The 24255-nt window shown below is 45.4% G+C and overlaps 2 protein-coding genes across 2 annotated transcripts; both read right to left on the reverse strand.

The window, feature by feature from the left end:
• Positions 1 to 4260: 4260 nt before the first annotated feature.
• Rnase9 (ribonuclease A family member 9 (inactive)) lies at positions 4261 to 8643 on the reverse strand. Its single transcript, XM_006994837.3, has 2 exons — positions 8541 to 8643; positions 4261 to 5218 (listed from the first exon to the last, which is right to left on the reverse strand). Exon 2 carries the CDS (start codon positions 5209 to 5211, stop codon positions 4639 to 4641), a length of 573 nt encoding a protein of 190 aa, XP_006994899.3. The 5' UTR covers positions 5212 to 5218; positions 8541 to 8643; the 3' UTR covers positions 4261 to 4638.
• Positions 8644 to 17300: 8657 nt separating this feature from the next.
• On the reverse strand, positions 17301 to 19375 carry Rnase11 (ribonuclease A family member 11 (inactive)). The gene is made up of 2 exons (XM_006994836.4): positions 19187 to 19375; positions 17301 to 18711 (listed from the first exon to the last, which is right to left on the reverse strand). Exon 2 carries the CDS (start codon positions 18687 to 18689, stop codon positions 18123 to 18125), a length of 567 nt encoding a protein of 188 aa, XP_006994898.1. The 5' UTR covers positions 18690 to 18711; positions 19187 to 19375; the 3' UTR covers positions 17301 to 18122.
• Between the last annotated feature and the right edge of the window lie 4880 nt (positions 19376 to 24255).

Genomic DNA, 24255 nt, shown 5'->3' on the forward strand with positions numbered 1-24255 from the left:
CATATTAACGGAACACATGTTGTCCTGTGTCTTAAGGAGCTTCCTTGCAGGATGGAATGGTTTGCCTCTCTTCAGAACATCCTCTGTCTTAATGAGGAGCTTCACTTCAAAGTGGACAGACAGTCTTCCCTTCAAGAAAATTGCTAATCAACAAATGCCAACTTGCAAGGCAAGATATGCCCACTGGTGAAATAGTGCCATGATTGTGGGTGGGGGATGGGGAGACCAATCACTTTCTGATTGGATTTGAGGCTCAAGAGGGAATACATCCTTGTACTGTCAATCTGGCCAAGTCTAACCCTGAGGATGTCACAGGCTCTGTGAGGAAGTCTGTTACCAATGAGACATGTAACCTTGCTGCCTTCTAAACATTTATTTGTACCTAGAGACTAGCACAGGCCCCATCCCTTAGATGGAGGACCTTCTTTTGACAGAAAGTAACAGTTATTGTGGAGACCCATAACTGGTCAAAGTGTTGACAATAAGTAAATACTGAGTGCTTAGTTGTAAATAGGACATCTGTATCATCCCTTCCCAGGCCCAGGGAACATGAAACGGGGTTGAAATACTGTAGGAGCTGGAGTACAGAGAAGAGCTATTATTGGAGTTATTGCATTCATGAACGCAGCAGCTATGGCTCTCGGCATAAGACTCATACTAGACTGGGCCCATCAGCATCTCATCGTGGATGGCGAGGGACTCATGAGGCCCCATTCATCTCTGAGGAGGCTTCAGCAGTTAATGGTTGCTGGGGGAGGAATACTCATTTTCTTTAGGGGTAGAGCTAGCTATTGGTAAGTTGCCCACACTCCAGTAAATAAATAGCCTCCTGCCCATGCTCACAGAAGCTACCCTAATTACACTCAGCGAGGCACACACACACACACACACACATACACGACATGAATGTAGGAGGGGGACTAGTTGGGATGAAAAAGGAGATCAGCAGGAGTGGGAAGATCTGATGGTTTACATTTGAATAGGTGGTCTCCAGTTGGTGGAACTGTTTGGGAAAGATTAGGAGGTGTGGCCTTGTTGGAGAAAGTGTGTCACTGGGAGTGGGCTTGCCTGATTGAAAAGCTCATGCTATTCCCAGCTGGTTAGCTTACATGTGCGTGTTCTCTCTCTCTCTCTCTCTCTCTCTCTCTCTCTCTCTCTCTCTCTCTCTCTCTCTCTCTCTCATACTTGCCTGTCTACTGCCATGCTCCCATTGATGATGGTCATGGACTCACCCCCTGAAACTGTAAACCCCAACAAATCCTTTCTTCTATGAGTTGCCTTGGTCTTGGTGTCTCTTCACAGCGATAGGAAACTAAGACAGTGGGGGGTGGGTGGTAAAGTTGAGCTATGGGGATAAATATGCACATAAATAATTGTAAATATATTAAATATAAATGTATTATATCCCAATACATTGTATGCATATAAAAAGTTGTCAAAACAATAAAAAAAAACTAGTGAAATTCCATGTTTGGAGAGGTATTGCTAATAGAAGTTGGAACATGATGCTTATGAAACCTTACTCAGTAAAACTGAAAACCGTAGTGCAGGCTTGTCTTCATTTGTTTTCTGTCACAATACCAAAATACCATAGGCTGCACCATGAGGGGTTCAACAAATTAAGGTGGCTGCTGCACCACTGATGGCCTGAGTTAATCTCCAGGACCCATGTGATGGATGCAGAGAACCAACTCCCACAAGATTTCCTTTGGCTTCACATGTATGTTCTGATTGTTCTCTCCCTCTCTCTCTCTCTCAATGTAATTGTCAAAATGAAAAAAAATGAGGTTTGAAAAATAACTTAATAATTTATAAGGACCAGAAACATGGTTTTCATAATTCAGTTGGGGAGTCTTATGTCTAGTCTCCAGCGTCTATAGAGGACTTTGTCTTCAAGGGGCGGGAAGCATGAGAAGAAGCCAGCTGAAACCTACATGAAACTTCTTTTATAGTAGCCTTAATTCCATTCATGAGAAGTGATCCTTCATCACATAACTTTTTCAAGCCCTGGCCGTCTAATAATATCACATTGGCAACACCTGTGGGGACACATTCAAAGCACAGCAGGCCTTGATAGGGCATTCAGTAAGTAGAGGCCAACTTCTGAATTTCTCCTGTTGTATAAGATAAGAAGGAATCCCTGGTACACGAGCTGGCTTTTTGGAGCCCATTACCTATGGTGGGACACCTTGCACAGCCTTGGTGCAGGGGGAAAGGCTTGGACCTGCCTCAACTGAGTGTACCAGGCTGTGCTGCTCTCCATGCGAGAACTTACCTTGTCAGAGGAGGGGATGGGGGGTGGGTTGGGGGGGGGAGAAAGGCTGGTGGGGGAGTGGGAGGAGGGAAGAGAGGAGAATCTGTGGTTGGAATATTAAAATATTAAATGAATAAAGAAAAAAGATAAGAAGAAAAATCCATATAACCATGATTGCATTTCTTTTTTCTTTTCTTTTTTTGAGGCAGGGCTCTCTATGTAGTCTTGGATGTCCTGGAGCTCTCTATGTAGACCAGGCTTCTAACTCACTGAGATCTTCCTGCCTCTGCCTCCTGAGTGCTGAGATTAAAGGCATGTGCCACCACCATGCTTGGCCCCATGATTATATTTTCAGAAGGTATTTGGATAAGATTGGTAACTCTGGAGTGGAAGCTACAGGACTCCTTTTATGCCTCAGTTGTGCTATACTATACTCCTATTAATGTGTTTGTGTGTACATTGTAAAATTCAAAGATCAGTGATGTGATCATGGCCCAGATGATATGGTTCATAGCATATATCAGGCCCACCATGTATGAATTTCTGCAGCTCACTGTCGGGGCTTTGTTGTAGTGTAGCAGTGTCATGGAGGTTCAAAAGAGATCTGAGGACCTTTACTCATCCAACACCATAGTCAAAAGCCTCCCAGTTAAGGCTTCGGAAGCATGGTTTTGTAGCTGGTATTTTCTCTGGTCCTGCCCAGCCCCATGGACCCCACAGCCGCTTATAAAATAATCACTCAGAAGCTTATATTAAAATTGCTCAGCCATTAGCTCAGGCCTACCACTGACTAGCTCTTACATTTAAACTCAGCCCATTTCTGTTAATCTATATGTTGCCACATGTTCCGTGGGCTTTACCTGTGTGCCTTTACATGCTGCTCCCTGGATGACGGGCTGGCGTCTGCTGACTCAGCCTTCCTCTCCCAGAATTCTCCTTCTCTGCTTATCCCATCTGTACTTCCTGCCTGGCTACTGGCCAATCAGCATTTTATTTACCAGCAATCAGAGCAACACATTCACAGCATACAGAGCAACATCCCCCATCGGTTTCCTCTGGCCGCCCACTACCCCCTGCTTTGGATAATGAAAAAGGACTCTCAGACCCAAGCCTTAATGTATATCAACTAATGAGTAAATTGGAAGCTCAACTTTGACTCTGAAAACAGTGGTAAAGAGCTGAGGAGGTGCCTAGAAGATTGACTTGAGGTAAAGTGGGTCAGGACACCCATATCATCCCCTGTTACTAATTCTAATAGAATTTTCAGAAAGTTTTAGTTAATAGTGATGTTTGAAAGACATAAAAGGTTTGAAAGAAAGGAGAAAGTCACTGCTTAAAGTGAACAGATATCTGCTGCATCACAATCTCCAGCCTTGTTCGGAGGCGGAGTACACTCAGATGGAGCCACGCCTAACGAAAGGGAGGGAAGAGCTGTGGGGAACTGCGTGGATGCCAGAGCATGAGGAACTGTGCTTGGTTTTGTGAAGACTGATGTCTGAGCTCCAGAAAGGAGTGTGGTCTCTCTCTCTCTCTCTCTCTCTCTCTCTCTCTCTCTCTCTCTCACACACACACACACACACACACACACACACACATACACAAACACACACACACACACACACACACACACACACACACACACACACACACACACACGCTAACAACTGGCAGGTGCTCTGACGAGTTGGCTTTCCTAGGTCCTTAACGGCTTTTATCTTGAGATGTGCCTTGCTGCGGTTTCCTCCTTCACGGTACCATGTATTGTGTGGAATACAGAGAACATGAAAAGTGAAATAAATACTAACATAACATTGGAAAGATACACTGCATAAAAGTCTGAAAGGAGTGTAAGTTGTCAATATAAAACTGCTGTCCGGCCCTGGGAATCCCCATAGGCACCCAGAGCCAGTCACTAAGATTGAATCACTTGATTTTTGATGCTGAGCCAGGAAAATCTCGTGAAAATTCTGATGGTCCTTCAGGCAGCTATTCCAAACTATGTTTTTTGTTTGTTTGTTTGCTTGCTTGCTTGTTTGCTTATGCCAGGGTTTTCTCCAAAGTGCTGAAAGGACAAACTTGAGCTCCCACGCCCAGCCCCCAGCTGCTCTTCATGCTGACCATCTGTTTGCTGCAGACTTTTATTGCCATGACACATCCTGTGACCTTTATGAACACAACTGCTGGAGTCTTGTAAGCATAGCACACATCGCCATTCGACGCTTTGGGGAACGGGAAAGGAGGCAGGTGGGTGATCAGAGTGAATGGACTGGAACTGCTGTTCTCACTTTCAACTAACAGCATCAGCATCTAAAGCATAACTACTGAGCGTAGCTAATGTGACTACTTAGAGAAACCCAGAATGTCAGGGGAGTCATATTCCTGGCCTATGATACTTTCTTGCTCCTAGGTATCACTATATCAAGTACACGGTTAGGGATAAATTCTTGGGTTTCATCGTCCCATTGACAAGTGACAACCGGGTAACCTGTCAGGAAGATGCTTTCGTACAGGCACTCTGATATCCTCTCTCCGCTCACTAATGCACACCTCACTCCTTTCATTAATTCCGTGCTTCTTCTGCAAAATGAAGCCCCTTTCTTACATTTCACTTGTTTGCCATAGCAGGCCTTCTGTAGGTCTTGATAGGTCGCAGATACAAGGTAGTACTCCGAATAACAGAGAAGCTTATCGTGAATATTTTTAAACACGAGTTCAGTGTCGCAGTAATCGTCGTCAACCAAAGGTCGCTCGGGATCAGCAATGATCTTTTCTATGATTCTTTCTTTGGTAGGTGGTTTGGTAGGCCCTGTGCTATGGAGTTCCCTTAGGTAGTCACCTAAAACTGGCATCATTTCATATTCCGGGTAAGCCCAGTACTCCCCTCGCAGCTTGAGTGGCGGCAGCAGCAGCAGCAGCAGCGTCAACACCCATGGGTACTTGGTGACCAGAGACTTCATTCTTTCCCTGTAGAGTCAAAGCAGTGAAGAGAGACATTCTATTAGGACGCAATGCTTGTATTTTACACGCACGCACGGGCCACTTATACCAACTCTCCCTCTTCTCTGCAGTCTGAGTCGGTGGCCCACTGGAAAACCGTTAGGTGAGACTTCAGAGTTTGTTTGAAGACCTCCCCAATATTGACTCTAAAACAACCGCATTGGTCTTGGGGATAGTAGGTAAAGTGGGGGATGTGAACGAAAGAGAGAGACAGAGCTAGAGAAGGAGAGAGGGAAGAAGTTGGGGGAGGTGGGAGGGAAGTGGAGATGGGGTAAAGGAAACCAATAGAAGGATGGGAGAAGGGCTGGGGGAGATCACGGCCACGGTGAGAGAAGAGAGGGGCACGGGCAGCACGTGCTCCTTTTGTCTAGAACAAACACATTTTACTCATTCCCAGAAACCAATAACATGCACAGAAATGAACCAGCTTCCCCTTGTTGATCCTGCTCTGACAAGGAGCACTCTCTGTCTTAGGGCTTTCATTTTCGTCTTGCTCACATCTGGCCACAGATGTCCTTGGCGAGTCGAGCAAATGTCCCCAGAGGCACAGCCGACGTACACTAAGCTGGCTGCTGTGCTGACTGTACTGAAATGAATGATAAGTAGCGCCAGTGGAGGCGCTGGTTACCGTGTGAAAAATCATGAGCCACGGCCACAACTGCCTAGTTACAGAGAGCTTTATTGGGAGGAAGAAGGGGGTTTGGGGTACAAGAGAACCAGGCCTTGGGAGGAAAGAGGGAGAAAGATGATGGGGTGGGGGAGGGAGCAGAGAGAGAGAGAGAGAGAGGGTGGGGTCTGTGTCTGGCTTTGTAAGGCTCAGATTGTATGACCACGCCGCACATACATAGTCGCCAGCACACACCGATGACGTAAGACACAAGACCCTGAACTGGGAATGTGCAGTCATGCAGTTGGAGTGAGGGCAGAATTCTAACATGGACCTCCACGTCAGTGTCTCTAACTGCTCTGTCCGTTTTAAGCCTCTTGCCATGTTGTACCGCTCTTCCACCAAAGTACATCATTTACTTTCTGGTGTTTTCATTGATGCTTCCTCCTGCCTCTTAGGCAAACTTGATGGTTCCTGTTTAGATTGGGTTTTAACCTCCCTAAACTCACTCCAGATTCGAATCACTGTCTACAGTTATGCTGATCTCATCAGTGGAGAGTTCACAGCTACCACACTGCTCGACTTTCTCTATGTCTACTAGTCACCCCACCCTAGACCCAATCTGCTGCCTGCTGTTTCCATGTACAGACAGGTCTTTACAAGTTTAGGAGCAAATGTCTTTGCTTATCAATTCAATGCTAAGCCAACAACATAGAACAGAAGATAATTTAAAAAGAAATTATTGTGCCCATGTTGGTGATGCATATCATCTGTCTGGTTAACTGTGCTAAGTTTTAAAGGTCTTTTTTTATAAGAAACTGAGGACCAACAACATCTATCCAGAGATTCTTCCCATTTACTAAAATAAGCAATGAGGCATAGTCTATGCTTTAGTCCAGAGAATCATCTTTTGTAGAGAACGTCTGGGCTCATTTGTCTTCTGCATCCCTATCCCAAATCTGACTGTTTCTCATTAGTTCTCCAAGATCTTTCTTTCAGTGGAGAGCAATGACCTTATCTGAACTCAGAGCAGGATTCAGAGCCTGACTGTGTCTGTTGCCTCTTTATTTCATCTGTACCCTGTGTTATCTATTCTTCAGAGAATAGGTGTTTGGGTTGCTGGACTTAGAACTTGATACCAGAGACATTGATCTTCAGTGAGAAGAAATCCTTCTGAATTTGGAACAGAGAATGAATCTGAGCAGCTCAGAAGCACATTGTTGAAGCTCATTTAAATCTTAAAAAGGTAACACAGATATAGTGTAAGAAGCGCTATGCCAAAGACTTCTTATATATTACCAACATTGAAACAACCAAGGGATAGAAACATTGTTTACTTTGTGTATTGTTATTAGCATTTTCTCACTCTGGAATATAATTGTCATAACCCAGAAATTCTGGCCCATGTAGAAGGGACATGGGAAGACGATTGTAGCTAATCACAGGTTTGGATTCTGTTCTTATGAATTAGAGAGAGAGAGAGAGAGAGAGAGAGAGAGAGAGAGAGAGAGAGAGAGAGAGAGAGAGAGAGAGTCAGAAGTTAGGGGCACACAGTGGGAAACGGAGAGAATAGGAAAGCTGAGCACAGAAGTGCAGCGGGAAGAAGAAGAGACATCTTCCAAACTGGTGGTATTGAGCAGTCACTCATCCCATGTGAATATGTTCATAACTCATCCCTCCATAGTTTTTCACACGTCCATCAATATCACATTGTCACAGCCAGAGAGCTGGGCTCACAGCTCCGCAGTGAGGATGCAGAACCTCTGTAGTGAGAACTCAGAGCCCCTTCAGCACCTTGAGCTAGAGTGAGCAAAGTCAGCACACACATGGCCAGCGGAGTCTGAAGCTCTAGGCCCTACCCTTTAACTTACTGAGAACTCACCGAGAAAATGGTTTACAAGATATAGCACCATATCTAATGGGATATGTATATATATATATATATAGAATGTGATATATTAAGCATTCATAGAAGAAAAATTCAGGAAGAAATTGTTACAATACTTTTGAGAAAAAAAGGAAAAGCGGCAGACAAAAGGGTTAAAGGTCATAAGGCTTTTGTAGAAAGTTGTTTTTTTTTTTTTACTATTTAAACTTTAAATGGATGATTTAACAAAGGGCATTACAGTAACATGTATGGAAAACAGCCATTTACTTAAGCAGAAAATTTTGGAAATTTGAAAGTCTACTAGAGTGGGAAAGATTAAACAGAGTCTAATACATTCAAAATTGTAACAATTACCCATGCCAGTAATAATAATTGTAAATGAGTAGCTATTATTGAGAAGGTATTTTATATTCATGGAGCTATGCTTTCTTTCTTTCTTTCTTTCTTTTATTTATTTATTTTGGTTTTTCGAGGCAGGGTTTCTCTGTGTAGCTTTGCGCCTTTTCCTGGAACTCACTTGGTAGCCCAGGCTGGCCTCGAACTCACAGAGATCCGCCTGGCTCTGCCTCCCGAGTGCTGGGATTAAAGGCATGCGCCACCACCGCCCGACGGAGCTAAGCTTTCTTTGGGTAGACCGCTTTCCAGTCTTTGTACATACACGAAGCTACAGCATTTTAGAGACGTATAGTGAAGAATTTTGTGCTTCTGTAGCACAGTGCTGGGAGTGTCTAGGTAACAGGGAGAGAAATCCTCAACACATTATCTTAAACTCCAGAGGGGCTGTATTGACTCACAGAAGAGGGCAGTCCACTGGGCACAGAAGGCGGAAGTTAAAGGTCTTCCCCGGCTCCTGCCGCCCACTCCGCTCCACGTCTGTGCAGACCAGATTTGCTCCTGTGTGGGTGCTCTGTGGACTGGCAGGGCCAGGCACTGTCACTTTTGTACCCTATCCGAGGGTCACAGTGTTCCCACTGTGCGGCCCTCCCCCACCAAATTCCATCAAGGAAAATGACGCTTCTGATCGGCCTGGCTTCCATCACTTGAGTAAATCAGAGATGTGGGGACTTCTGACTGGTCAGCCAGAAACACATGCTTTTTTTGGGGACATCAAAGCAAAGCCCTGTGATTAAAACCCCAGCCGTACTTCAGTGGTTAGTAAAAGAGCTGCTCCGACTGAATGGCAAAGCAATGAGGACCATGGGCAAAAGAAGTGTGGTTGTGTTGGGTGGAGAAATCAGAACACTGACCTCTGTCTACCTCATAGTCTTTAATTATTATTACATTTTAATTGGGTGTGTTGCAAGGTATGGGTGCATGTGAGCCATGGTGCACGCGTAGACGTCAGAGGACAAGTTGTGGGCGTTGATTCTCTCTCTCCATTACGTAGGTTTCAGGAACTGAACTGAGGTTCTCAGGCTTGGAACAAGTGCCCTTATCCACTCAGCCATCGTCTCACCAGCCCCACCTCACCATCTTAATTAATGGACATGTAGATTACATAGGAGAAAAGAAAAAAACAATCTTAGTGAAGTGTTATTAATGAATAACATTTCTTGCTAATTTCTTTTGTTTTGTTTTGTTTTGCTTTGCTTTGCAAGACAGGGTTTCTCTGTGTAGCCCTGGCTGTCCTACACTCACTCTGCAGAGCAGGCTGGCCTCGAACTCAAAGATTAGCCTGCCTCTGCCTCCCAAATGCTGGAATTAGAGGTGGGTACCACCACTGCCTGGCCTCTTGATAATTTCTTAATCTTAGTTTTACAACTATAAATTTTGCAACTCAAAAAAGACTTTAAATAGTACAATATACTTTCAAGACCTCAAGTATCCCTGATTCAATTTGATGAGGAAATTCCAGTTTTTAGTTGCACCAAATGTGTTCTTTTCACAAACATTTTGAGGCACTTGCACATTTACCTCATATCCTAAGTGAGGACCACACTGAGTCAAGAAAATCTGGACAGACACACCAGTGTGGATAGTGAGGCAGTCAAGCACATTGTTTATGTGATTCTGAGCGTTTCTTCCTCTAAGGTGAATGCCCAAGTGAATATCCAGCAGCACACAGGATACACCATAAGGAGCAAAAAAAAAAAAAAATTCTCGTTAATTGAAAATCAGCTTTCCAAATACAGAGTCATTTTCATATCTTATTTTGGAAAAACGAAGTCACTCCAACAAAAGACAGAAACCTCTTCACAAGTGATTAAAGTTCTCTACAAATTAATTTTTACTAGTGCTTTGTTTAGCCTTTTAAAGTATAAGGTTATATAAAATTTTAAAAGATTGTGGTAAATAGAAATCTGCTACATTTTTCCTGTAAGTCAGTATGATCCTGGACAATATAGACTGATTTATTCAACTCCTAGTTATGTTTTGCTTAATAGTTTCATCCCTCTCTGAAGTCAGAGATGGAACGAAGATGAAATACATAATGCATAAGGTTAAAATTCTGACAAATTTTATTTTGTAAAAGAATAGTGAATATGGTTAAATCATGGATATATCAAGAAAAAAAGTACTATAGACCTCCATACCTCACATAACACACACACATGCCATACAGACACAGATACGCTCACATGCACTCATCACCTCACACCACACACACACACACACACACACACACACACACACACACCATATGAACACACTCACTCCTCAACTTATGTAGCTTAGAAAGTAAAGTAACTTTTAAAGATAAAAATTGGGATTTTTTTTATAACGAAACAAAATCTTTTTCATAATTTGAGGTAAGAAATACTCTTACTACATAAGAAAAAAATTAGGCATAAAAGAAATTATGGTAGATGATATCCCACACTCAAGAACAGAATCACATACCTCTCTGGACAAGGACACACAACATTACATCAAAAGTAAGTGGCAAAAACAGCAAATACTCTGACAGCCAATAAGTAGCAAGAGAGACACTTAACACAAGTGTGGGGCTGTAACTGTGCGTACAGTGTATTATTCACTTCTCAATTTAGGGAAAAGACAGGCAGTCTTTGTGTGTATGTGAATATATGTCGGTGTGTGTTTGTGTGTTTTTATGTGCCACTTGTGTGTGCATGAGTGCATATATGTGTATAGTGTGTGTGTGTGTGTGTGTGTGTGTGTGTGTGTGTGTGTGTGTGTATAGGACTTGAAGTAAAAAATGAAGCTAATGAGACAAAAGGGACAGGTTTGACTACATTAAAATAGCATGAAAGATGCTCATGGTCATGAAAATATTCTGTTTAGGGAATGTTTGGCATGCTCTTGACTGTATCAAGGTCAATACCCAGGTCTTCATACAGTATTGTAATTTTGCATCTTGTTATCATTGGTGGAAGAGGATCAAAGGTATGACGATCGCTCTGCATTATTTACTACAAAGTACATGAAAATAATAACCTTGAAAATTTTTTTTAAGAAAAGGCATTACTCTGAGATCAATTCCACGGGGACCACTGTGAGGGCTCAGAGGGTAAAAGCACTTGCTGCACAAAGCTGACCCCCTGAATGCACTCTTGGTGGCAGAAGGCATTGTAACAGGAATAGAAGCCATAGTGTGTGTCGTGGGGTGCACACCATGATCAGTTGACAGAGAAAGAGAAAATTAGGGCCTGGGTTATACATTTTGCAGGCACCACTCAGAAGCGGACCGCTTCTGTAACATTATTACAACCCTTTTGAGGACAACCCTGAAAGACCTCAGCCAAAGGAAATCTTCATAGTGGACAGAACTTTGGGCAGTGCACATGGTCACACATTTTGTTTGGAAGGAGAAATGGATAGATATGCAGTTATTCACTGGTTCATGGGATGTGTGTAGCCAGTGGATTTCCTGGATGACCAGGAACTTGGAGAGAGAATGATTGGGACGTTGATGAGAAAGACATTGGGAAAGAATTATGTGGCTAGATCTCTATATGGGCAAAAGATGTGAAGCTACTTGCGTCACATGCAAATGCTCATCAAAAGGTAACTTCAGCTGAGAAGGAGTTTAATTATCAGGTAGACAGGATGGCCCATTCTATGGACATTCAGCTTCTTTGCCCAGTCATCCTGTCATCGCCCAATGGGCCCATGAACACTATGACCACAGTAGCAGAGATGGAGGTTACACATGGGTTCAACAATATGGACTTCCACTCATTAAGGCTGACTGGATAGAGCTGCTGCTGAGTGCCAGATCTGCCAACATCAGAGATCAACACTGAGCACTCAATATGGCTCCATTCCCCAGGGTGACCAGCCAGTGACCTGGTAGCAGGTGGATTACATTGGACCACTTAATGCTTGCCCCCTCTCTCTCTGGTAAGTCCATTCCTTCACTGGTATTAGAGCCTACTTCTTTGGGTTTCAGGTATATATATGGAAGACCAGCTGAGACATTCTGCCTCCTGAACTGAAGAACTACTGGATTCTCAGACTTCCCATTGGGAGACAGCTATTGTTCAACTAGCAGGACCATAGCCTATAAGCCGCTCTAATAAATCCCTATATATTCATTTTATCAGTTCTAGTCCTCGAGAGAACCATATCTAAACACTAAAGGCTGCTGAGGGCCACTCGGACTAGCTGAGCTGCCTGTAAGTGATACTCTCCAACCTGTTAAGCTGCCTTCAGCCTGTGCAGAGGGTCCTAGGTTTCCAGTTTTCCTGAGCCATCACCCATGTTGAAAAGGGAAAGGAAAATAGCAAACTTTAGGGTTAATTAAATATAATTAACCTTAATTAAAGCATAATTAGCAAGCTTAAGAAAACAGACTAACTCGGTTCTGCTTCTAACACAGTCAAAATCCAACTGCTAACTCCTGCCTTTGTGAGCCTGGAGCGTCCTCTTTTCTGGAGAGGTAGATGGCTCCCCTTCCCCACCTCCAAGAAGCAACCCCCAAAGAGAGTGGCACTATTAGGAGATGTGGCCTTGTTGGAAGAAGTGTGTCACTGTGGGGGTGGGCTTTGAGGTCTCTTTTGTTCAAGCTTCCCTCAGTGTGACAGTCAGTCAACTTCCTGTTGCCTGCAAGATGTAAGACTCTCAGCTCCAGCACCACATCTGCCTGCACACCGCCATGCTCCCTGCTGTGATGATAATGGACTGAACCTCTGAAACTGTAAGTGAGCCACCCCAATTAAATCTTTTCCCTATAAGAGCTGCCGTGGTCATGGTGTCTCTTCACAACAATAAAAACCCTAATTAAGACACTGGTCAAGAAGAAAAAATATGGAAATGGACTGGGAGGAAAGAAAGTGGAATTGAGCATAGTTAGGTTACACTGGCCATTGTCCTCACCCATTTCCCCTCTAACAGGCCCCTGCTCCCCATACCCAGGAGGGCCTCAGGGGTCTCTGTCTACATTCTCATCCAGAATGTGGGGTTCCTGAAGAGTCTGAGCTGGGGGCAAGGAGAGGACACTCAGAGTTCTCACCTGCCCAGCACTATGGCCCATGCAAGAAAAGTCGATGGCCTCCTGAGGCCCTCAGATACGTCCTGACCTTCAAGACCACCAGAGCCAGGGATGGCCGAGTTGAGCTCCTTACCTAGAGGACATATGGGAGGAAGAAAGAACATCAGCAGCCACCAGGTGAAGCAGCTGAATGTGCAGAGAACCTGCTCCAGCAGCTTAGCTCCAGATGTGCAGAGACTCTGCTCCAGAACTTAGCTCCAGATGTGCAGAGAGCCTGCTCCAGAACTTAGCTCCAGATGTGCAGAGACTCTGCTCCAGAACTTAGCTCCAGAGGTGCAGAGAGCCTGCTCCAGAACTTAGCTCCAGATGTGCAGAGACTCTGCTCCAGCAGCTTAGCTCCAGATGTGCAGAGACTCTGCTCCAGAACTTAGCTCCAGAGGTGCAGAGAGCCTGCTCCAGAACTTAGCTCCAGATGTGCAGAGAGCCTGCTCCAGCAGCTTAGCACCAGATGTGCAAGAGCCTGCTCCAGAACTTAGCTCCAGATGTGCAGAGAGCCTGCTCCAGAAGCTTAGCTCCAAATTGTCCTTGTGAAAGGCAGCAAGACAGAAACCAGTTTTTTTTTTCAGAGAGGCTAAGAATGTCCCTTTTTCTTTCTTTTCTGTTTATTTTCTTTTCCTTCCTTCCTTCCTTCCTTCCTTCCTTCCTTCCTTCCTTCCTCCCTCCCTCCCTCCCTCCCTCCCTCCCTCCCTCCCTCCCTTCCTTCCTTCCTTCCTTTTTTCTCTCATATATTACATCCTGGCTGCATTTTCCCCTTCCTTCTCTCTTCCCAGTCCCCCGCTTCCCCACTCCCCTCTCCCCCAGATCCACTCCTCCACCATTTCCCTTCAGAAAAGGTCAGGCCTCCCAGGAATGTCAACCAAACATGAATGCATCCTTTCCTATGTTCATGCCAACACTCTTAGTTTCTTAATCTGTGCCTGTTGACTGGATTGATTTAAAAAGTGATAGGGGCTGGAGAGATGGCTCAGGGATTAAGAGCAGTTCTGCTCTTGCAGAGGACTAGAGTTTAGTTCTCAGCATCCACATCACAAGTCTCACAACCACCTGTAACTCCAGCCCCAGAGTATCTAATGCTGCTGTGGGAACCCACACTCAAATAGACACACAGAAACACACACACACACACACACACACACACACACACACACACACGGACTTTTGTTTAAACAGTTTAAAAATGACAACACATCATTTTTCCATTTAGTGAGAAAGAAATGTTTTCAAATGTTTAATGATTATTTCTTCCTTGGCTAATTTTCAGATAACGTCTTCTGATTATTTTTTCTGTAAGTATGTTTCATCTTTCTGACAGACTGCTTTACAGGTTTAAGATATATGGTAAACTCTTAACAATCATATGTGGAAAATTGTCTTCAGTTGTTTACTGAACAATCTAATTGTATAAAAATAATAGTGATGACAGCTACCATTTCATCATCAAAGCAAATGGTAAGTGGTAAGGTATATTTTATTCAGGAACAGTCAGAATTGTCTTTCCTTACAGTTATTGACAAGTGTGTTTTTCTTCTGTCAAATACAGATGATAGGCTAGAAGTGTGGCCTATGAAATCAAACTGTCCTTGTTTGCTCCTGCAAAGAGCAGTTATACACATGACTTGGAACACTGTCTACTGTCTGCAGGTAACGTCATCGACTCCACTCCGTGTGGATTGTTTGAGAGTAATAAGAGAATTTCTAGATCTTTCTGACGTGCTGGAAGTGCTCTGTTCTGTTATTACAATCACCATGGCCACGAACAACCTTGTGACAATTGTCATTGTTGTGACTCGGAAAACCTTAGCAGGCTTCCAAAACAAGAAGGACGAAAGAGTTTTCAAGTCGTCTTATCCCAGCTCTGCCAAGTCTCTCCGGGGGGGAGAAATGAAGTCGCATTTCAGACGTTCAGTCTCTCTTTGAACTTCTGTTTAGAAGCGAGTGGCTGTTACAGTGTCCTGTGTTTGCTTTCAGAAAGGTTTGTTGTCCAGGAGCTTTCAGGATAAAAAGACTGCCTGGCTGCCCTGGGGGACTGGCAAGGAGGTAGGCACTCGAAGTGACCCTGAATTATTTTGTCTCAAAGGCACTGAACACATAAGCAGCAACCTTCCCCTACTCACTGAAACTCGAATTAGAAAGAAAGCTTTTTGATCTGTCTGGCTGAGTGGGAGTGAAACTCTGGGCCCTTCAGCAACCCTGATGCTTTTTGCAAAATGACCACATGCTCGATCCTGCCCTTTGTCTACAGAACCCAGGTTCTTCCTAGACCTCCAGCCTAGGGGCTTGTGCTTAACAACAGTTCCCATAATTAGGAACTTTGTTATGTGAAGGCCAAACTCAAGGGATGGACTCTCAGAGAACAGGGCTTTAAAACACACCTTTTCCCCCCCTCATATAACAACCTGTCAGCAGCAGGCTGGCAGAACAATTGCATACCACAGCCGTTAGGGACATGGTTCCCTCTGAGTTCAGCTTACTCCTGGGCCATTACGATTGTTATTATAGAAAATATTTAAGTGAAGATGTAGTCCAGTTGGGGATCTAGTTATTGAAGAATGACAAGGTGTTCAGTATATTGTGATGAAACCTGGACTCGGACCCTGCTCACATCACTTCTGCTCAGAGAGCCTGAGAGAGGAAGTGAGTCTGGATGCCTTGCCTTGACAGTGAGGAGAGTTGGCTTGGGTGACCTGAAACTCCTCCACAGTGATCCTCACGAATGCCCAGGGCCAGATCTCACCCAACATCCACACTGCACGGATAAGGGTATTGAACCCCGTCTCTACCATCCGGGTACCTCCTGTGGCTGCTTCAGAATCGGATCTGCCTCTCACTTTGCCTTTCAGCTACAAAGGCATATTTACTTTTCAGTTACTTCCCTAACAAGTACCAGGGATACTGGGACTGGTTCTTAGCAGGCGTGGCTCATGTGCTCAAGGGTTAAGATAAGTAAGAGAAGGGAAAGAAAGGAAGGACCGGCGAGGCAGGGAGCAAACCCTTTCTGTAGGAGGGAAGCAATGGCCAAGGAGGACAGCATCCTCAAAACCACAGAGGCAGGAAGGAAGACTGGGGATGGTGAAAGGGGACTCTGGAGCCCTGAAAACCAGCCTGATCAACTGAGATACAAAGCCACAAAACCAAACCAAAGGAGCCCCTGCAGGTTTGGTGAGCAGAAATGGGAAGTGATAAAAACCCAGTATTTGAAAGCCTCAAATCCCGGGCTCAACGCCTCACAAGGAACCTGTGGCACATACATCAAAGAAGTGATGGGCTCTGGAGTCAGGAACGTGTGCCTTTAAGGCACTTCTGTGTCTTCCAGACCACAGTATGATGCTGAAGTGATAGATTCTGAGAGGTTGCCATAACCGGCTAGAAGCCAGAGTTCCTGCTTCCTTCAGAGAGGTGGATGGTATGTTCTTGATGACACCTCTCTGGAAGATGCTCCCAGCCTGAAAAAGAGCTACTGTCCTGGGTCTTTGCTCTTCTTTCCTGGTGAGAGAAGCAATATGTGCTAAGATGGGTTGGCTGCTTCTTGCATATTGTAAAACAAAATAAAACAACCAAAACGAGTTATTCCCTAGGGCTGACTGGCCCCTCTACTATAAATGAATGGTGTAAAAATGAAGTCACTAATATATGAACTGAATATGAACCACGAAGAGACAGCTTGGGCTGTGCTGTTGGAGAATCCACTCTTCTATTTGGTGAATGAGTGTAGTATCAGACCTGCCACATGTAAACCACCCTAGAATGGACTCACGGAGCGAGCACCTCGGCCAACCTGTAGCCTCATTTATTGCTCAGAACCCAGGTATTTACCTAAATCACTCTCCTCTTACTACCAAATACAAATTGAACTCTGATCGTATGCCAGCGACCCAAACTAACAGTGAATGTGGGCAGGGTTTAAGCAGCCATCATGCCGACAAAGAGAATCCAGTTAAAAAGCCCCCAGATCTCACATGTTGTTCTAATGGCCTGTGTTGGTTGACTGTCAACCTCTTGTAGTCTCCATAGACTGAGAATTCTGTATCAGTGTAAAAACATTGGGAATATCAAGGTAAAACGAACCACATACTGCAAGAAAAACATTACAACAAACATGGCCTTCATTTGCACGCGTTTATTTAGAATTAAACATTTAAAAAAAGAGTGGGCTCGGCATGAAGGAAAGAAATAAGAGGGGAAACGGGAGCACACATTTGCACAACAGCAAATAACGATAACCGTCTGTGCTTCATGCTCTGTTAACTCCGAGGACTTAAAATGGGCAGAGAAAGCATCACGGCTGAAGACAACCCTGCCTGGAACTCATATTCCCACCGCCACCTCCTGTTTCCCGTCGTTTGCCGCTGTGCCGGCGAAGCTCTGGAGCAGCGAGACGGGGCTCGGCTGCGAGAAGAGCTGTGCTTCATCTCCCTGCAGCAGCAGCCCTGAGATAGGAACACTGGCGGAGGAATGCAGATTGTGCAGGTGCTGCCGCTGTGATGCCGAGACATCTGGAGGACGGGCAGCCCACTGGTGGAGGCAGTTGCACTCAGGCGCACACATACGCTCACACTTATGCTCGCACTCCTTGGAGGAACAGCACTGAGTGTATGTCTCACCCTCATTCACTAGCTGGCTTGGAGTTTCTTTCCTTTGTCCACTTGGGTTAGACTCAGCGTTGGGACAGCTTTATAGCTAAACTAGGAAGGCATCCAGAGAGAGAGAGAGTGAGAGCAAGAATGTGAGTCTGGATTCTAGGATCAGTTACAATGTTTAATTGGCTTGTGCTGCATTGGGCCATTTCCCGCCCCCCCCCACTCCCATTTATCCAGTTTAGCACAAACAGTGTTTACTGTGTACCAGGGGACAGACATGTGTAGCAGAAGGGTAGAAGCAGCAATGATCGTGAACTTGTCCTTCTTCACCCTCAAAGCCCTGCGATTTACAATTTAGAGCCGCTGACTAGCCAGCTCATCAGGGAGTGGCTTGTCAGCACTGTCAAGATTCTCTTTAAGGAGGTGACACCGTGCTCCTGGCACCGGGGGCACCGCTGGCCTGCAGTGATCTTGCACATGGTGTGTTCCAGTCCTAGGCTCTCACAGTAGCTTAGGCCACATTTCCAGCGGGTGGCCTCTGGAGCTCCGTGTATCCCATCGGGGGACCCGTGCCCAAAGTTATTGCCCAACTGGCATGACTCATTCGTGTCTAAAACCTCTCTCCAGACTCTTGGGTCGTTTAGACAGTGTTGGTCATTATTCCAGGTGTTTCCCTTGGGGATGAGGAAATATAACCCTCTAGATGTTGGGGGTGAGGCAGACATCCCATTCTTGGATATGCTGAGGCTGATAATTTTATCTGACAGGGTTGAGTTCACTGATGCCCCAACAGTCTGTTTTGCAGCAGGATGCGTCTCCTCCTGTGAAAATTTTTCTCTGATGCCCTTCACCATGCTTTCTGAAGGCGCTACGAGAACCACCCCGAGGCCAAGCAACAGCACAAAGATCGCCATCTCATGTACACTGTAATCTTGTCTGCAGGAAAGATAAAACAGGGATGTTTTTCTCTTCATTACGGCAGTTATTCTCAGTAATGACCCCTCTGATATAAGACTCCTACATATATATTAACGAAATATAGTAAATAGTAAAATAACAATCAGCTGAGGAGCCTGAGCACCCAGGCTAAAATGTCCAGCTACAACCAGTCCAGTCTGTCTCATTCGACATTAGTCTACCCAACTGAAGAAAAACAAAACAAAACCTGAGCTAAATCTAACGTGCTGGAGTCAGGTACTTTTCTTTTGTCTGCTCTTGTTAGAGCGGTTTACAGTCTCCACGTAGGTCCGAGTCATCTCACCCACCACATTTCTCACTATCCCTGTGTCTTACTGCCCACATAGGACCCGGCCACATGACAGCCACATAAACAAAAAGCACAGGCGATAGCCTTTCTCCAGCTCCCGATTCTTTCCCCACCCATTCTCAGTCACAAAATCTCCGTCTTTACCAGTTCCTTTGGCCAGTGGATCTTGCAGAGAAAGAGTCCAGCTTCTTACTGGGCTGGCAGTGAAACTGTGTCTCATACTCTGAGTTTCTGCTATTGGATCTAACCAAGGGAAGGAGGGGCAAGAAAGGGGTAGAGAGATGTGTGTGGGTTTGATGAGGGAGCCAGGAGCCAAGGACACTCAGGGGGAACCGGACAGAATGTGCGCGTGGCAGTCGGACTCAGGGACCAGGAAGCACCCTGCTTCCTCTTCTGCAAATCTCACCATTTCCTCAAACCCAGAGTGCTTTATTGTTTTTGTTTTCTGAAAGCCTACTGCACACCTTTCTTTGAGTTCAGTTATATCTCATCTTTTCACTGTCTAGTTAGGTGACCCGTGGGACGAACGCTGGTCTAAGGCTAACAGCTCCCCGATCCTGACACACCCTTTCTGGTCCCTGCCGGCGCACACAGCTTCACCAGGGGCCCGCACAAACACCGCTTCCTTGGCAGCATTTGCCAGAGGCATAGCATGGCTAGTCTAGTCAGGGTGAGAACCCTTTAGTAGTGTCAGTGCTGGACACTTCATAGCGAGAGTCCCCACACAGTTGGTTATTTATGTTGATAACGCTCTCACACTAGGATGGTTTTTATTTCCCTTCTTCCCCCTTTAAAAGTTCCCCTCACCCATGTGTCTTCTGCAGGGTCATTTTAGCTCCTTTGTAATCACCATTCTGTGCTCCCCCCCCCCAATTCTGTAAAACCCCACTTGAACAACACTGTCTCGGGACTCGACCCGTCTCTCCTTGGCTCCAGGACCAGAGGAAGCCTAACCACGGAGGCCCACAAACCAAGTGTCTCTCCTTATTTTGCTAAACAAACCTGCCCTAATCAGTCAGGGTGACCAACTCTTATCTAAATACACCAGGAGCCTCCACCTCTCCCTTTTTTTCCCCAGATTTTATTTTGTATTTATGGGTGTGTGTCTGTATATGTCATGTGCATATGGGTACCCACAGAGGCCAGAAGAGGATGTCAGATCCCCTTGTGCTGGAGTAACATTCGGTTATGAGCCCTTGGATGTGAGTGCTAAGAAGCAAAGTCAGGTCCTCTGAAAGAGCAACAAGTGCCCTTCACCACTGGGCCATCTCCTCAGCCCATGTCTCTCCCTCTTGGGTCCCTCCTTTTCTGCCTCTTGGAAGCCCCCAAAGCCAAATCCAGATTGCATTCTTTCTTTGACACACCTTTCTGATCACTTAAACCTACCAAATCCATTTCTCGTTTCTGTGAATCTCTCATAACTCACTTTAAAAAAATATGTGTTTTTACTGTTTTTAGTTCTGTGTGTGTGTGCATAGTTGTGTGAACGTGAGTGCTGGTGCCCTTGAGGCCAGAAGAGAGCATCAGACTCCATAGACCTGGAGTTACAGGAGATTGTAAGCAGTCTGACATGGGTGTTGAGAGCTGAACTCTGTTCCTCTGAAAGAGCAGTCAATACACATGCTCTTAAGCCCTGAGTCACAGCCCAGTCCCACACTTGTCTTTAAAGACTGGGCCTCACTATTTAAAACAGGATTGCGGCCAGGCGGCGGTGGTGCACGCCTTTAGTCCCAGCACTCGGGAGGCAGAGCCAGGTGGATCTCTGTCAGTTCAAGGCCAGCCTGGGCTACAAAACGAGTCCCAGGAAAGGCGCAAAGCTACACAGAGAAACCCTGTCTCGAAAAACCAAAAAAAAAAAAAAAAAAAAAAAAAAAAAAAAAAAAAAACAGGATTGCCTGGAACTTGCTAAATAGCCCAAGCTGGTCTCATAGTCATAACTGATCCTCCTGCCTCAGCCTCCAGAATGCTGAAATGATAGACATGTGCTAAAACACCCGACCATTGGCAGATTATTAAGAACTCAGTCTACATGTCTTCCTTGAGACTGTGTTCTCTGGGCATAGACTTGGTAGATTTTGGATGGAGGAAGAATTTGTAAATAACTTTTTTTTTTCCCCTCTGGAACCTCTAAATCCTTTGCTTCGGCCTAAATCCATTTAGGCCAAATCCATTTGCTTAGGCAAATGGAAAAGTAATGAGGAAGAGCAGTACAGAGATCCTGTCCTTGTGAAACACATATTTCACACGAACAGCATTCACAGCTACCTGTGCTGGATTTCAAACTATTAGACGTTCATTAAAAAATGCACACACACACACACACAAAGTAAAACATCGAATGTGGGGGGAACCATGAAGCTGGATTGGCCTAGCTGCCTTGAGAGGCTTCTGTCATAGGTTTTTCAGATTAGAGTCCATGGCTCGTGGGGCACAGGGTCCCTTCCGGTTCCTGAGAGACTGATGCACTCCCTAAGGCAGCAAAGCATTCAGGCTGCCTTGTGTTTCCCTGTATATTCCCTTGGTCGTCAAGGGGGCATGGGAGCTCGAGAAGACAATTGGTCTTAGACATTAATCTTGCATACTCGGTATGACTTGTAAGCTTCACTGTATCCTGGCAACTGCAACAGTATCGATCCTGGAAACTGGCATTATAGTCTGTTTCTGATAAAGATATAAAAAGTGGGATTGCTCTAAATAAAATTGTCACAGCCTCAGTAGTGCTGCGGCCCCTCCAGCCTGGCCTGATTTCATCCCTCAAGGTCATATCAGATGATGTCGGCCCAGGTAGTAAGTGCAGGCACTTACGATCTAAAATGTCATAATTCATTTGAATTTGGCTTTGATTTCCACTGAGTGAAAATACTATGAGATGGGTTCCTATAGATAGATGTGGTCCCTGTATCACATAAAGGGGATTTATTTATCTTCAAAATTTGTTTTTAAGTAGGATGGAGAAAAGAGAGGGAAGAAGGGAAGAAAACGTGATGAGAACAGAGGGTAGCACACTGAAGTCTAGGGATGGCGCAAGAAAACAGCACCACGGACGACTTTGTCTGCTTCAGGGCGAGGCTACCCTCGTGGATGTCACTTCTCAGCGCACCTGCTGCGGCTCCCTTTCTCTTCAGACACCGAGCGCTCTGCTCACTTGGTAGCACTCAAAACTCCACAGGGCAGCCAAGACGATGGCGTTCCACCAGAGAACTAGGAAATAATATTCATCTGGAGAAGGGCTGCCCCGTGGGGAAGAAGCCATGAGACGGGTGTGACGTGTGCTTCGCTTGGGATGGTCACCCTCCTCCCCATCAACCCACCTACTCAGTTACAACTTAATGACTCGAAAAGACAGGCTTAGCCGCCCACGGAGATGTACCTCCTCTTCTGATACGACCTTGAGTTAGATCCAAATGGCTGAGGCAACAGCTGAAGCCTCTCAGCTGAGACGATCAGGACAGAACAAGCTCTCTAAAGCTTGGGAATCATTCACTTGGCCCACTCACTTGTCTGAGTCCTGCTTCTTACATACAGGGCTGAAACTACATCACTCAGAATTAATGGCCCCAGAAACTGGCCCCTACTTCTCCATTACCCGTATTCCTTACCGTTTTCCAACCCCAAGACTTCCCTCAAGCAAAGCTGCTCTCTGCACTACCTAAGAAATAGAATGATAGGGTAACAGACTTGGAAACAACCTTCAAGTTTACCTAGCTTTATGGGTGGAAAAACTAACAACTAGAAAACTAATGACAGGAAACTAATAATCAAGTTTTGATAAAATTTCCAGAATTGGGTGCCTCTATTTGTCTTCCTCTCTCCTTTGGCTGTGAGGCTGTCATGTCCATACTTGAACATGGGGTGTCCACACATTGAATTTAACAGCAAGAACCAAAAGGGGAAGGAGCTGGCAGTCTGGTCCAAAGCCCTCTCTGTTTCCTCCAAAACTTTGAAAAGGAAAAACATTAGCTCAGAGAGGCTCAGTCCTTCCTTGGGACATTGGTATCTGTATCTCTCCACAGTCTTTGTGGGAAATGGTTTCTGACCAGTCAGGTGCCTTCCAATCTCCTTTTCTTTTCTTTTGCAACCTGGGGGACCTGATGAACAGGAACAGATGCGGTATAAGTCATATAATCTGTCTCTAGAAAAGCCTTAAAGATCCCAGAAGTACCCCTATACACAAAATACAGGCTCCTTTCACTTCTCTTGGTTGCCCACCCTACTGCTGTAGACAACACAGACTTGTTGGATGAAAGCTGTGGAGAAATTAGGCTGGAACTGAGTGGAAGATTTTCCCCTGCTGGCTGGCTCTCAGTGTGCCAGGCAGTGCTGTGCAGGGTGCTGTGGGGCAAAGGCGTTGATGAGTCAACACAGATGGGAACTGACACCCCAACCTACCATGCAAGATGTGCCTATCGGTGTAACAGTGGCAGGACTGTTGGGGGGGAACCCACTGCTTCCTAATTGGATTTTGGCCTTGCCTAATAGTGTCAACCACCACCGAAAAGGTCTTCGACTCCGGAGGGGAACCTAATCTGGCTGCTTGGCTGAATCAACACAGCGTCAAACCACCCTCTGAATAGCTCTGTTTATTGTTATTTACTGTTATTTGTCTACAGACAAAGGGTACTCTCTTCCTTAAACAAAGGCTTTGTTCACTCCTTGCAGTGAACAAAGGTAAACGCAAGTACTCATGGCTGAACAAGATGCTGGGAATAAAGGATGCTCATCCCCAGGCAAGACATTTATATCACCCCTTAAGGTTCACACAGCATTATGAAAAGGGGGACCGAAAGAGTCTAAGGGCCATGGGACAGGAAGAGGGGATGCAAAATACCTCCTTCTGTACACAACTTGGCTATGGCAACCATGAACTTGCTGCAGCTTGGCCTCCTGGGACTGGGTGCACCAAAGTCAGGTCCTCTTAACAGTCAACCAGGGAGGGGGAAGGACTCATGGGCCATACCACACATGGCCTACCCTGGGAGCCCACAGGTTCAGGCTCTGATGGTGAGCTCCAAACTCACAGATGGCTCTGATCAGCCTTTGTGGCGCACAGGAAAGCAGGCTCTGGGTTGAGGGAGAAAAAATGCATGAAGTTGTGGGTGGAGACATAGGGGGCGTGAGAGGAGTTGGAGGAGACCGAGTTGGGTGGATTTGGTCAAAACAAACAAGAAGTTTAAAATACATATATTAAAGGAGAAAGGTTCCTAGGAGGTGAC

The sequence above is a fragment of the Peromyscus maniculatus genome, chromosome 9 (genome assembly GCF_049852395.1).
Source record: "Peromyscus maniculatus bairdii isolate BWxNUB_F1_BW_parent chromosome 9, HU_Pman_BW_mat_3.1, whole genome shotgun sequence".
NCBI lineage: Eukaryota > Metazoa > Chordata > Mammalia > Rodentia > Cricetidae > Peromyscus > Peromyscus maniculatus.